Raw genomic sequence first — 13,504 nt, forward strand, 5'->3', positions numbered from 1 at the left:
AGAAGAAGAAGAAGAAGAAGAAGAAGAAGGTAGAAGAAAACAAGGTAAACAAGATAAAAAAAGATTTAAATTCTGTAACTGGGAAACAAAACTAAAGAAAATTGAATATAAACCATAACAGGGGTGGCTCTTTCAGCCTACATGGAGATAACCTGAAACAATAGCCCTGTGGCACTTAAGCTACTCCCATTTATCTTGGCAATGACAAGGTAATGAAAACAGCTTATGGTCTTACTCTTTATGACTTTATTGTTGATCAAATCACAGTAAGAGGAGAAATCACGTTGAAAAGGTCTGCATATTCCATTGTGAATGGCAAGTCTTTCTGTCAGTAAGAGGAAGCAAATTTGGGTTTCTTCAAGGAACTGTGGAGATCCAGCCATTACTGTTTTTATTTCCTATAATGACCCTGGTTGGGGACAGTTCAGTACTGTCTTAACGACTTAAGACCTAAGATAGTCCTGTGCCAAAATGGATGGTTGCTCTCTGCCACTACATGGTTTCTACAGCTTCCCCCCACCACCACTCTTCCCCCAAAGATTAGTTTTCAGCTACATCAGTGAGCTGATSAGGCAGATTATGTGGCTCTGTGGACACTACTACTCTACTACTACAACAAAGGAGGGACTGGGAGCTCATGACCTGTGATGAATGCAGAACTGATCTTCTGGGTGGCAGCATAGACTTCATTGGGCTTTTAAGCAAGTTATGAATTTGCATTTTCAAAGAGAATTTTATCTATGCAAAGCCTGATAATGCACAAGAGCTTCATGATACAGATATATCTGTCAGTCATTTTCAGGATCCTCTAACATGAGTGGTGATGTCTGAGAGTAAAGAAGCACAGAACCCAAAGGAAGTTTGGAGAGCCAGCCATCAAAAGTATCAGCTAAGTACTATCAGCATGAGATCCTTGAATCCCAGATAGGAAAGTCACTGTTGCACTGTCACAGAATCGGTTCTCGGATTAGAGCAGTTTTTGTGAATACAATTAGATAAATTGGACTCAGAGGCTACTCCACAGAGTCTAGTAATAAGCAAAATTCCTTTTGCATTCAGGTGCATCAATTCAATCAATTTTCATTGTTACAGATGAAGTAATTTTAAATGAATTTTCTGCAGCAGCACTAGACCTATTAAATATAAACACACAAACTCCCTTTTCTCAAAAAGGTAAAATGCAATGGATGGCTCATCTATTAAAGGGACAGATCTATTAGAGRAATCCTTTTCTATGTACCAAATCAATGCATAATAAATCAAAGGATTTGGGATACCACAATTACTTTTCTATACTGGGAAGTATTGAGCTGTAGCGTTTTGACTACTTAAGTTTAGAAATTCTTTTGCCTGTACCGATGTAATAACCATACTTTCTTTCACACGAGGGTTTTGGTAACTGTGCCATTCTAAGAAGTTTAACATCATGATCATTGAAGATTTTCTCTGTCTTCATAGGATTTTTTGTTATAAAGGCCAGATGCCCAATTAGCAATCAGCTAGCGCACTCTGAAGTCAACAGTAAATTTTTGTTATTAAGTGCAATAGTAGAATATCAAGTTTAGGGCTTCTATTTATTATCTAGAGGAAGCTCATACCTGGTGAGTCTGATTCACAGGAGCTGTGCAACCTCTCTATAGTATAACTCCTTTGAAATCGTCATAATTATACAAGGGATGTATATGACCCATTGAGTTTAAGGAAGGAACAAGAAGGTTCACTTCTGTATTTCCAAAGATAAAATTTCCAAAGATAAGTGAAAAAGATAAGTGATCACTCATCAGCATTCAAAAATGGGTAAGTTATTATAACCAAAGCCATCTCAAATTCTAGGTCTTTTATTTGCTTGAAAGTTGACTCTAGCACTGGATACATTGGATACATTTTCAAAACTTGATTCCTATCTGACTTGCATATACACAAAACGTGATCAGGAAGTTCTAAAGATTCAGTCCTCAGCTGTTTTTCATACACACATGTACAATAACAAGATTAGTAAATAATCTTAGAGTGCAAGAATTAAAGGATCAACTTCAATTTTTAAGGGAGCCAGAAAACTTTGCAGATAATGGGGTTATGCTATGTATCTAGTTAGAGAACAGGCTAAGATTTCAGATAAATGTATCCGTATTATCATGAGGATGCAACAAATGATTACAAATAGCACTTACCACTACTTCACTATTCTTGATGATCAAAAATAGTGTGTTCAAGWCCTTGAAAACAATAATCTTTTGCCTCAGTTGGCACCAATGCTGACAGTGATTTGAGTGTTTGCAAAAAGTATTCCTATCCAGAAAGTTTGGATTCTGTTTTTTTCTCATAGACAGTAAGTAAAAATATACAGTTAATTGAATCCATGTATTACATTAACCATGAAGACTCTCAAGTACATATACATACCCATGTTTTTTAAAACAGCCATCAGACAGACTTGTCAGCAGTTTATTTTCAGAAGTTGAAATGCCGAGGGTAAACACATTATTAATTCCAGAATATTACGCACCACCAGCATAGACTTAGCCCACAATAAAATACAAGATTTGGTACAAATTGCTGTGATGCCTGCTCAYACACTTGATCAAGTTTGTGTGGCATCTGGACACAAATGATAAGAGTTTGATTCTTCAAGATAGGCATGCTAACTGTGACTCAAAAAMCCCAGAATACTGAACAGCTTTTTTGTACTGGGACTAATGCCATAGGTACAACTTTGTTCCACTTACTTCTTTTAAATATATGAAATGATTAATGTTAATCAAACTTGTTTTTCTCCATCAGTTCTGATAATATTTTTTGACACTATTTCATGCTACGTGTATGATGTCTTCTTGCTTAGAGTCTGTTTCTTTAGGAAAAGGAATCACCCACTAGCTTTCTGGAGCTCTGAATGAAAGCTTCTTGCAAATCGTGGGGCAAGAAGCTACATGCTTTCTCAAGTGGGAAATGAGCAATATTTGAAACCTCGWCAACAAACCTGCAGCAAAGCTAAGAAAGGAAGCTAAATCTCTTGTGCTCAGTGGAACTGCAATGGAATGAGCCCTATCAGGGAAACAGGTCGTGATGAGCAGGCCCGTTGCTGCTAGGCAGGTTTGTTAGTTAGACTGTTACCTTGACGTCTTTTCTTTCACATCCCCCAACTCACCTGTTTCATTTTTGTGTTGCATCAGATCGTAAACACGCAGTAGGTGTGACAAGGGCAGTCTCCATATCAATGTGTGTGAGGAGCACAACACAACGGATTCCCAGCTCTGACTGTGAGCCCTGCCTCAACTGCCTTACAAAAAATGTGCATTAGTCAGATGTTTTCTGTCCATGCAAATACTTCAAATGAACTGCTAATATAGGACAACATGATTGTTCAGGCTGAGGTCTTACTCTTTTAAGTAAATTACAGTGAAATATGGTTGTTGCTCTGTTTGAATAAAGGCATTTTTTCTGTGTAATATTCTCTTTCAACTTGTATCATAATTTATTTTTTTCATTCTTCTTCTGAGTGTGTTTGAATCTCACTCAATCTTCTCATCTAAATTTGAAATACAGCCACTGTGAATTATAATGCTTCTCTATCACTGTGCTGACACTGGTAAAAAAGTCAAAAATGTTACTTTCCAAACAGGTTTATAGTTAACATACTTTCCATTCAAAGCTGCTATTGTTTATTTCAAGTACTAATAATATCTCAGTTATTGAGGTTATAGTCATAACCTCAATAAGTCAGATATAGTTTCACCTGACCACCTGCTTCACTCATCTGGCCTGAACGAATACCTGAATTTACTGGTATCCTTTAAAGCTTCTTGCTCACTAGTTCACAAATACTTTGGGAAAGTACAAAGTGGACACATGACTAGCAAAATGAATAAGCCTCAAACAAGACTTAAAGCAAATGTCATAGTTTTGTTGGTCAATACTGTGGAAGAAGTCACAATAAACTTACTAGGATTGTACAGGTAGTTGTCTCTAACTATAGACTCAACTTACAGTCTTCATCCTCAATTTGTGTATTGCTGAAGGGGGGGATTTCCTTTGAAAACAACTTGATACAACCAGAACAATAGCAATAAACAAAAAAGGCTTAAACACCCTCCAGATATACATCAAGGAGATTTCCATCACAGAAAAAAGGAACAGTCAAAGATGCATAACTGACGTGAAAAGCAGTTATTGCACAGTATCTACAAATTAGAATAAAATCCATGACAAAATAGTGATGCAGATTAAGTAAACGCTATGGAGAATTTTCCRACTTCTACAYRTTTATAAATGAAAYATTTTCTCCCATTAAGTACATACCTCTTTAGTGCTGCTGTAAGTTTTCAGTAGCATTAAAAGAAGAAATGTGATGATCATTTCCTCAGTTATTTGAAACCCATTTCTTCCACTTTCATGTTGCTTAATATTAGATGAGTTAATGGATAATAGTACCACTGCATAAAGTACAGCTGGTTAGAACTGGCAACACATTGCCTAATTTCTAAGGGGTTGATTTAGCCTTAAAATATCACTTTGGCTCTGCACTGCACAAGACAGATGGGTTATTTGTACAATTAGGCCTTAAGTGTTAAGTTCTTCTCTTGATTAGAGTGTCCAAGGCCTTTATTGACAGCTACCATTTGAGTTGTGCACATCCATCACAGGGAAATATGTAGTCTTAAGTCCTCAATAACATGTTTTTCAGATACCTGGAAACAGAAGGATACTGCACATTTTGTCCCCACATTATTTCTGCTCCATATTAATTCTGCTCTTAATTTGGAAAATCAAGCCATTTATGGATCACAACCAAAAATATTTGTCTTTACCAAAACCTCTGCTCCATAAATGAAGCTACAATTTTTGAATTAACAACTTTTTTACATTACTTATTATACTGCCAATTGTTGAGCTGTTCTTTAACTCAAATCAGAATATCTCACCTACTGATGACAAGATTTTGGTATCYTATCATCCTGGCAGCTTGAATTCCACCTGTATCAAACTCCTTTTACATTGCCAGAGATGCAGGAAAGAACATATGGCTGAAAAGAAAAATCGTGCTCATTAATTATTAACACCCTCAGTCAGCTGCTTCCCCATGGACAAATAAATTAGCTTCACTGTGTGTTTCTGAGCATGCTCATATGCTCACAGAGTTTTGCCAGGGCGATGAATAGGCTCTTCCCTCCATTTCCAATGTGGCATCAGAGCAAATGTACAAGTTTGGGGATTTGTACAGACATAGATTTAAGCACTCTGTAAGCAAAGGTAAATGAACTTCTTTGTTCTTAGTTTGGCTAAAAAAAGCYTTGTGTCTTCAGAGTAGGGGAACATGACCATCACTATGATAARATCTCACTGTTGAAAATCAAAAACTTCCATCTCTCATTTTTCTCTCTCTCTCCAGTGTCCATTGTGCAACAGAACCTGCCAGAATGCAGTACTAAATTTTCAAGTTGCTTTGCAAATTGCTGCCAGTACTGTCTCTTGAACATTCAGATCCAGTACTTCAATCACAACAAGCTGAGATTTGATTTTTTTTTTTGGAAAAAAAATAACTACAGTATTGTGAGGACAGTGGGGAAGGACTGTCCATCATGTCCTTCAGCCAGAACATGACTGTGGGAGACAGGAAGCACTGATATGTTCCTGGCCTTGAGAGAAATTTAAGAGGTAGGCCCATAAAGATCATGACTTAGTCCTAAATTTCACTAGCCTTCAGAGAGAATAGTCTATATACCTACCCCTGGCCTTCAATCTGCAATGAAATACTGTGGGATTCTGGGTGGGCCAACTGAAAATATAACTATTACCATTGGTCCCACCTGTTGCAGCACCTAGTTCCCCACTGTCTTTTAATAAACCTTAACTTAATGACATTCAAACAGTGCCAGGTGGCAATTGTCTTCCTTTACTTCTACATAAATATCAGAAATGTAATATTTTAACCTAGAAGATTGGTTAAAAGTAATTTTTCAGCCAAAGAGAAAATTCTCTTACAACCCTGATGTCAAGCACAAATYGAAAAGGAGGAGTTAAGGGGTTATATTACCACAGTACCATCTGACATTAGGCACACTCTCCCATCCATGTTTTGTAACTGTATAACCACTGTTGTTCTAAACTGGGACATGCTTCTTGAACTTGCCTATGTTCTCCTTTTGAGCAAAACTTTATTATTATTATTATTTAATATTCAACCTTCCTGAATAGATTTGAGGAAAAACAGGGGAGTACTGGTATGTTCTGAGAGAAGCTATGGGAGACTGCTTCGAGGAGCTGTTAATGAAMACCAGTAACATTTCTTATCACTGGATACATTCAGGATAGCTACCTAAATCCCAGAATAATGATAATCTACAAACAACAGCATTTTCTTGCTTACATTGGTGGTTAGACTTCAGTTCCTATAAAACTAGTTGACAGCCTTGCTGAATAATCTGAGGAAGGAAGGTTGTTTGGACTAGATTGGGAACCTACATATATTAACTGCCAGAAGGAATGCCAAAGAATGAAACGCTTAGAAACACAAGTCAATCTTCAAGTAGCAAAACACCGTTTTAAGTGATCTCARTATGACACCTCTTGTAGGCTTTCTGCTCTACTTGAGCAAGTAGTTTCATTACGCTTTTTGTCAAAGTAACCTTTTGTGTATTGGTTCGTTGGTTTTAATTTTCAGCCCAGACTATCTACCAAAGCTGAATTATCAAATTATCAAAAGCGGAATATATTGCTTTCACTTTTACCTGTGCTTTAGCTTTCCTTCTATCAGTCTCAACCAGAATAGACTTCCAATTCTGACTGGGTTTGCTGCGTGTGCTTTACGGCACATGCTTTTCACATAAGTATTCAGTACAGTTTTTGGCCATATTAGCCAATGACCTCAATATTTAAAATGAGGCTACRAGTACCTTTGCTATCGTCGCTAAGAAATGAGTTTGAACCACAAGAACTCACTGCCCCATCACATCAAATCAGCCACTTCTTTACTTAGACTGAAAAGTAGGCCAAAGACATTCATGTTTTGCCAGGCCCTACAGAGGAGCTAAATGAGCTTTCAAAACTATTGCTATTTTTACAGGTTTGCTGTGAAAGGGTACACTTATAACGTACCATTGTGCAACATAGTTCTTGCCAGAAAAAAATGACCTACTGTGAATAGGTCTTGGTACTTGCTGAAGTGCAAGAATATATCCAGTTAATGAAGGATATTGTAATTTTGCCAAGATTTTTTTTTTCCCCGCACTCAGTATTTAAAGGAGAAACAAACTAACCTCGGGTCAGATAGTAATAAATGCCAGGGACCGGATCCAGACGAATTGTGCTAATTTGCAAACATAAAAGTGAGCTAAAATCCTAGCAAATCCTTTATGTTCAAACTGGAATAATATTCAAAAAGTTAATAAGCATCAAATCATTAAATAGATCATGGCAAGCAACAGATTTGCACCAAGATTTCCAAGTTACAAAAGCCAATTTTGGCAAGTGCACTGTTAGATATTTACGGGGCCTTTTTCCTCCTCAACCCTTCACGGTTTTATGTATAACTTCTTACATCTCCTATCCCTTCCAATAAAGCTTTTCAAGCTTTTTTTGTTCCTTTTTCTTTCAAGAAAAAAAAAGGACACTACTTAATAAATAAATTCATCAACTGACTTGTAGGGGGAAAGCACTCTTCCTGTTTCTTGATGTTTCTAAAGCTGGTTGACTTACCCTTTGTTGCCCACCTTAAAAAAACAAAGTAAATAAAGCAAAAAGAGTAAATTAAAGTTATCATTTCCCCGTAAGTTGTAGCTTTTCAAGCAGTGTGACCTTACGCATACCACCACAGATAGTAAGGTACATAGGTACGAGGAGAAAACGAAGGGCAGCATGTCAAGACCATTTTGATGTCTATTTTGAGTGTCTATGCCAAACTCAGTCACTGAAACTACTCCATCATTAATGGGATTTTCCAWCTTTAGCATAGTAAATGGTGACAGTATCCTTCAAGATGAGGTAACAGATTAATGCAGTTATACAGGAATAATAGCATTAAATATTGCTGTCTAGTACAAGCCCCCATTCCTCCTCCAATTAGAAACAGTAAAACCGCTCTAATTACACACATCCTGCCKGTGACTGATCAAATCTGTCATTTGCAACATTGCTTCAGGGGGACTTTGAGTCACTTAAGGGATCATTTGTAGACAGAAAAAGAAGAATATAAAAATGGAGTTATTCATTCTATCAGCAGATTTCATTGTTCAGTTTTGCTGCTCTTCCAGTCACAAAACTCAAGCAGCATTTCTAAATTGCCATCTTTCAGATGACTTCAGAAGACTTCTGTGAAGTAACACCTCCATAATTCAGAGCTATCTGTTAGTCAGTCTTGAGATATTAGTTAAATTTGGACTGAATTATGAAGACGTAGCTTGTACTTCACAAAACTACTTTAATCAGTCCACATACTGTACACATGCAGGAGGAGGTATGTAACAAATTTATGCTCAGAACATTGAATGAAATAGAAGAGTTATGAGACCAAATATTTTTTTTCCCTCAGATAGTACATATTTCCACTTTAAATATATTTCCCCCTAGTTTACTTGGAAATATTCAAATTAAGAAAAAAAAAGGTATCAAAATGGAGATGTATTCGTAGAATTTCAATCTGCTGAGTTTGTGCMGTTAAACGATGAATATCTGAAAAGCATTAGAGTTGTTTCAAAAAGCAGATGGATGGAACAAGACAGTATAGCACCCTCTGAAATTCTATTCTTTCMTTCTCTTGTCCATCTTTTGTCAAGTTTTCTTGTTTCCAATTCTTTATACTCGTTATTCATTACACTTCAAATAATGCTTATTTGAAATTTCTTTCCTCCCTTAAAGAAAATATTCTCCAGTGCCTCCATTCCATTCTGATCACCYGAAGAACTTAAACATACGCATTTGCTTATATCTTTTATTACTCTTACTTCAGTGTTTGGCCTTACTCCTTGTTGCACTATCCCTATTTATGTGAGTTTCACGTACTAATGGCTCTGGCCAAAAAAGTGATCTTGCACAAATAAATTGATCATGACCTGCTGCACTGAAGAGCTGATCAATCCTAACAYAATAAACTTCTTCTGTTGCAAATGTCAGCTTGTTAGCCTGGGCTCTACTGTTTTTTCTTCAATCCCACTTCTTGCTGCTCAGTAGCCAAAGCATCTGCATTAAGCAGAGAATTTCAGAGTCTTCTCTRTAAATCTCTGGCTCCCACAACAGTAAAAAGTGATGAAAAAGAGCAATCATCCACCGAACAGCAGACCACCTACAAGGAGTGCCTCTTTGATTCTGCAATATAGGTTATTTACGTACCTTTTATCTTCCTACCTGGAATTCAACAGTGTTAGGCAGCCAAGAACTTAAATTCAAGTGCCTGAGACTTGCAATCTTAAGGGTCTCAACCACTTTAAAACAAAGACTTCAGGAGGCCAATCATACAGACATTTCTGAAAATATGATTCTACATTTATTTTGTTCTCTTACCTGTTTCTGAAGATTATTATTTTTAAAAAAAATGTTACCATATCTGTGCACTCTCCCTGTGTAACTAGCTATCTTTTTTTTTTGCGACAGTTTCATGTTTCCTTACTGTTCATTTACACTTTTATTATTTCCCAAATAAGTCCCCTTTATAATGAGGTATTCTTTGCCCTTGGCTATGGTGATGCTGCTGCATGTGCATGTGCATTTACTACTTGCTCCACTTACCTAGTAAGAAGTGGATTTTTTGATGCAGTTGTCCTGCATGCTACMATATGAGGATGGAGGAATAAGATGAAGCAAAAGGAAGACATGCCTGGACTTTTTAACAAGCGCAAGAATYCCTTGAAGCTCGGTGTTTTAAAATCTTATGGCCTGCATTTGCATCCATGTGAATGAACTGTTAGCATCTCAATATTTGGAAGACAGATTATCTTTAGTATTGTTAAATACATCATTTTTCATTAAAACCATTTCTATGAATTATACTTTAAAAGAGTTAAGTATGTAGTTTCAATAAAATGAACTATTTAAATATTCATTTGAAGTATTTTGTTGGATAAAAGCTATTTATGAAAAAAAATTCACAGTCTTAAGAACTTAGAACTAAAAGTGAAATACAAGAAAACTCATTACTTGGAAAAAATCTTTATTAAACATTTACAATACTCAATAGTAGAAAACTCAAGTGATGTATATGCAATTATAAAATGCCTTCAGAGAGTTATGGCCAGAATCTCAGACATAAGATATGGTGAAAGCAATTACATTTACACTGAAGTATGTATTTTTATCCATTATTTCTCAAAGATGTATTCAGAAAAATGTATGCTATCAATGTCTCCTATTGCAGTTAAAAAATTCCCTCCAATGATTCAATACACACACACAMAAAAAAGCCTTCAACATGAACCCTAACTTCTGAAATCATCTGGATACTTCCAGTGTCTGAAKTCTTAGAATAACCAATCAGTTAGTTATTGCCATTATTCACTGTTTTTCTCTTATGTAGTTACTCAGATTCAGGCAAGCTTTCATAAGCCAATACTGCTCTTTCATAAACTGCTTGTTCCATTCTGAAGTTAGCTTTTCACCGTTTTGGAAAGGTAGTATCAATTAATCAYATTTAATATTGGTTCTCCCTATACACTGACCAATAAAGAACATAATCTTTATGAMATTATGAAATGGTTTATGACATTTACAGTCAGTGCAAATTTTTAGAGATTCAAATAATTTTCTGCAGATAAATGAATTAAAGAATTTTAAAACAAGAGTTGCATAATATACTGTACAATCCTGAAAATTTTAAAAAGAAAATATCATCTACTATCAAAATAATAACCTTAAGAGCATTTACATCCTGCTTCTTAACTCCCTTAAAAACAACTATTGTAAATATTAAGTGTTTTTGCTCTAAAAGGAAGCATTTTACTTGACAGGAATTTCTACATTAATTATCACTAAAGAAATATGTCTTGAATTTGTATAAAATACTTCTGAATGTAAAGTGAAATCACAGAGTATTATTACTTTGGTAGTATTTTCAAGCCACAGTATCACTAGATTAATTTGCTATCTCCAAATTTAGTAATGTAATCTGATTATGAAAAATACAAAACATCGATTTGGGGGGAAGAATCTGACAGTAAATTTAGACAAGTATTTGAGAGTCTTTGGAAACACAGATCCAGTTAACAAGCATGCTAGCAGTTTTTGGTCCCTTTTAGGGACACTTTAACATTTCTAAAAATGAACAACATCGCTCTCAAACTGACTGAGAACAGTAACATATGTATACACAAACTGTGTGAGAGAATAGAAGTTTACTGAAGAGCTCCTTTCCCCCATCTCTGCTGAAATCGTTTAYTTTAATACAGAAATGAACAAAGCAAAAACATTCTGACTATAGTTTCAGTGCAGAGTAACCTCATCATCAGTTTGAGTAACCTGAGTAACAGCTAGATACTAGACTACTTCCACCAGCCTGAGCCAAGTAGCTTCCAATGAAAAGCTGGCCACCTCCACTTGCGTTCAGCTCACAAGCCTGACTGCCAGGCAAGTAGTAAACATATTGAAGCATAATTTCTATTCATTTTAACATACAAATAAAAACTTAAATTCTGAAGAACAGAATGTTTCCCTTTTTTTTTAATGCAGTCTCTATGATCCAACTGAAATTGGACCATTATTGTATGGCTTATTAGCAAGACATCATTATACAACATCTTCAGCAACAGTAGTATCAAAAATTTGATAATAAACTTGACGTTTCATWCCATCTGTGATGTTATAAGACCTGATGAAGCATTCCAGCCATGGCAAGTCACCTATAAACCAAAACCAAGTTATTTTTACATATTTATTTCTAACTTCTATAGGAGAGAAGTAGAATATGAGCAGGATCTTAGCTAGGTAATCTAAACATACACAACAGYTAACTGGAAGAAAAATTAATTACCCATTTTGAAGTTAAAATTCAGAACTAGTATTCCAATTTGTATTTTAAATGTTCCTGCACCATTTGAAATTGTGTTCAGTGACAATTAACTTTCTGAACAACCTCAAAACTTGGTACCAGTAGTTGTCTAACAATATAGCATATATAAAGACTTTCTAACAATAAAACTGGTCTCAATGACATGCTCGTGTATTATATGTATATTGTGTAAATCCAACAAACCTGCTTGTTCAGGTAAATTTTACCTTAACTTAATCCTGTCTTCAAAAAGATATGGAAAATGTCCATTTCAATGAGTAAAGCTTTTCAAAGGYTTGTGTTTCTAAAAGCACATGCCCAACACTGAGCTATGAATGGCTAAAATCATTACAGGGGTTATGGTAGATCTCAAAATATCCTATCACCTACCAAATGGAGAAATTTTGCTAGTTATTAAAAAAATAAAGCAAGCTCTCGGATGTTTCCACCAATGCTGTGTTGTACAGCTTGGAACTGGAAGTGAAGAAGTGTTCTTTGCAGACATAAAAATACCAATATTAAAATAAAGTGATTCTGCACACTCACGGAACTGAGCTGACTACAGGAAACCCCACTGCCACTCTGTTATGGTGGCTGTTGGTCTTTYATCTTCAGAAGTGTTTGTGATTTCAGAATATCAAAAACTTTTTTTTTTTTTTTAAGAGTTTCCTGAGTGATTATCAAGTACAGTCTCTATACAACTTTATCTTATTCATACATTCTGCTCYCTCTGCTTCATGCCATAACAGAACTATCATGCTGTATTTGTGACAGCACATTTATTTCCAATATAGTAAAATGTCACAAAYAGGGAGACAGAAGTTCAGTGCAAGAACATGGATTCCTTTAATGTATTTCCTTATAAGTAGTAAGGACAGGTAAGACTGTTTTTGTTCTTCATATGTATAAATAATTCTTTCAAGGCTACACAAGTGACACTCTGACCTTTCTCATAGAAGTCCTTTGCTTTAAGTTGTTTTCACTATTGTTCACTCACTGCAATATTGATGGACTCATAGCTCATAGCTGCCCATGGATGGATTTGTTTATTTATTTATTTATTTTACCATGGAGCGCAGCAGACCTAAACAGTGGAGCAGAATGGTATCTCTAAGAAGTATATATGAAAGAAGTCACCCTACAGAATTACTAATGATGAACTACTGCTAGTTTTATGACAACAGACTAAGTAAAATGTTGGTGCTGGTATCCCCTCATTGGAGACTTCCAGACATGTCAAATGAAAAAAAATCTCAGAATTTAAATGCTGCTATTCTATCTCTGCWCACTTTTGTCAGGAGGATTATTAAYGCTGCCTTGGAAGTATGGGATGAMAACTCCGTATTTATTATGTGAAAAYTTTATATTAGCAACACTTGCACTACCCCAGGTTCTGTTGCAGTACTTCTGGGAAACTGCATTCTGATAAGCCTCAGAGCACTTAGACATGGATTAAAATGAAAGTGCCTGGAGGCAAAACAAAAGGTAACAATGAAAGAACAGTCCTGTTGGCTTTCTACCGTAATACACACATAC

General features: G+C 35.7%; 1 protein-coding gene across 4 annotated transcripts in view; it reads right to left on the minus strand.

Annotated features, from left to right (window-relative positions):
- Nucleotides 1-10,132: 10,132 nt before the first annotated feature.
- POT1 (protection of telomeres 1) overlaps nucleotides 10,133-13,504 on the minus strand; it is a 78,542-nt gene continuing 75,170 nt past the window's right edge. For all 4 annotated transcript variants that reach the window (XM_085306338.1, XM_085306336.1, XM_085306337.1 and 1 more), the window contains one exon: nucleotides 10,133-11,819. In XM_085306338.1, the coding sequence (XP_085162464.1) occupies nucleotides 11,763-11,819 (57 nt within the window). In that variant the 3' untranslated portion in view covers nucleotides 10,133-11,762. The remainder of the gene's footprint in view (nucleotides 11,820-13,504) is intronic.

Source organism: Rhea americana, unplaced genomic scaffold (assembly GCF_003343005.1).
Source record: "Rhea americana isolate MKP2758 unplaced genomic scaffold, rheAme1 scaffold_238, whole genome shotgun sequence".
Classification (NCBI taxonomy): Eukaryota; Metazoa; Chordata; class Aves; order Rheiformes; family Rheidae; genus Rhea; species Rhea americana.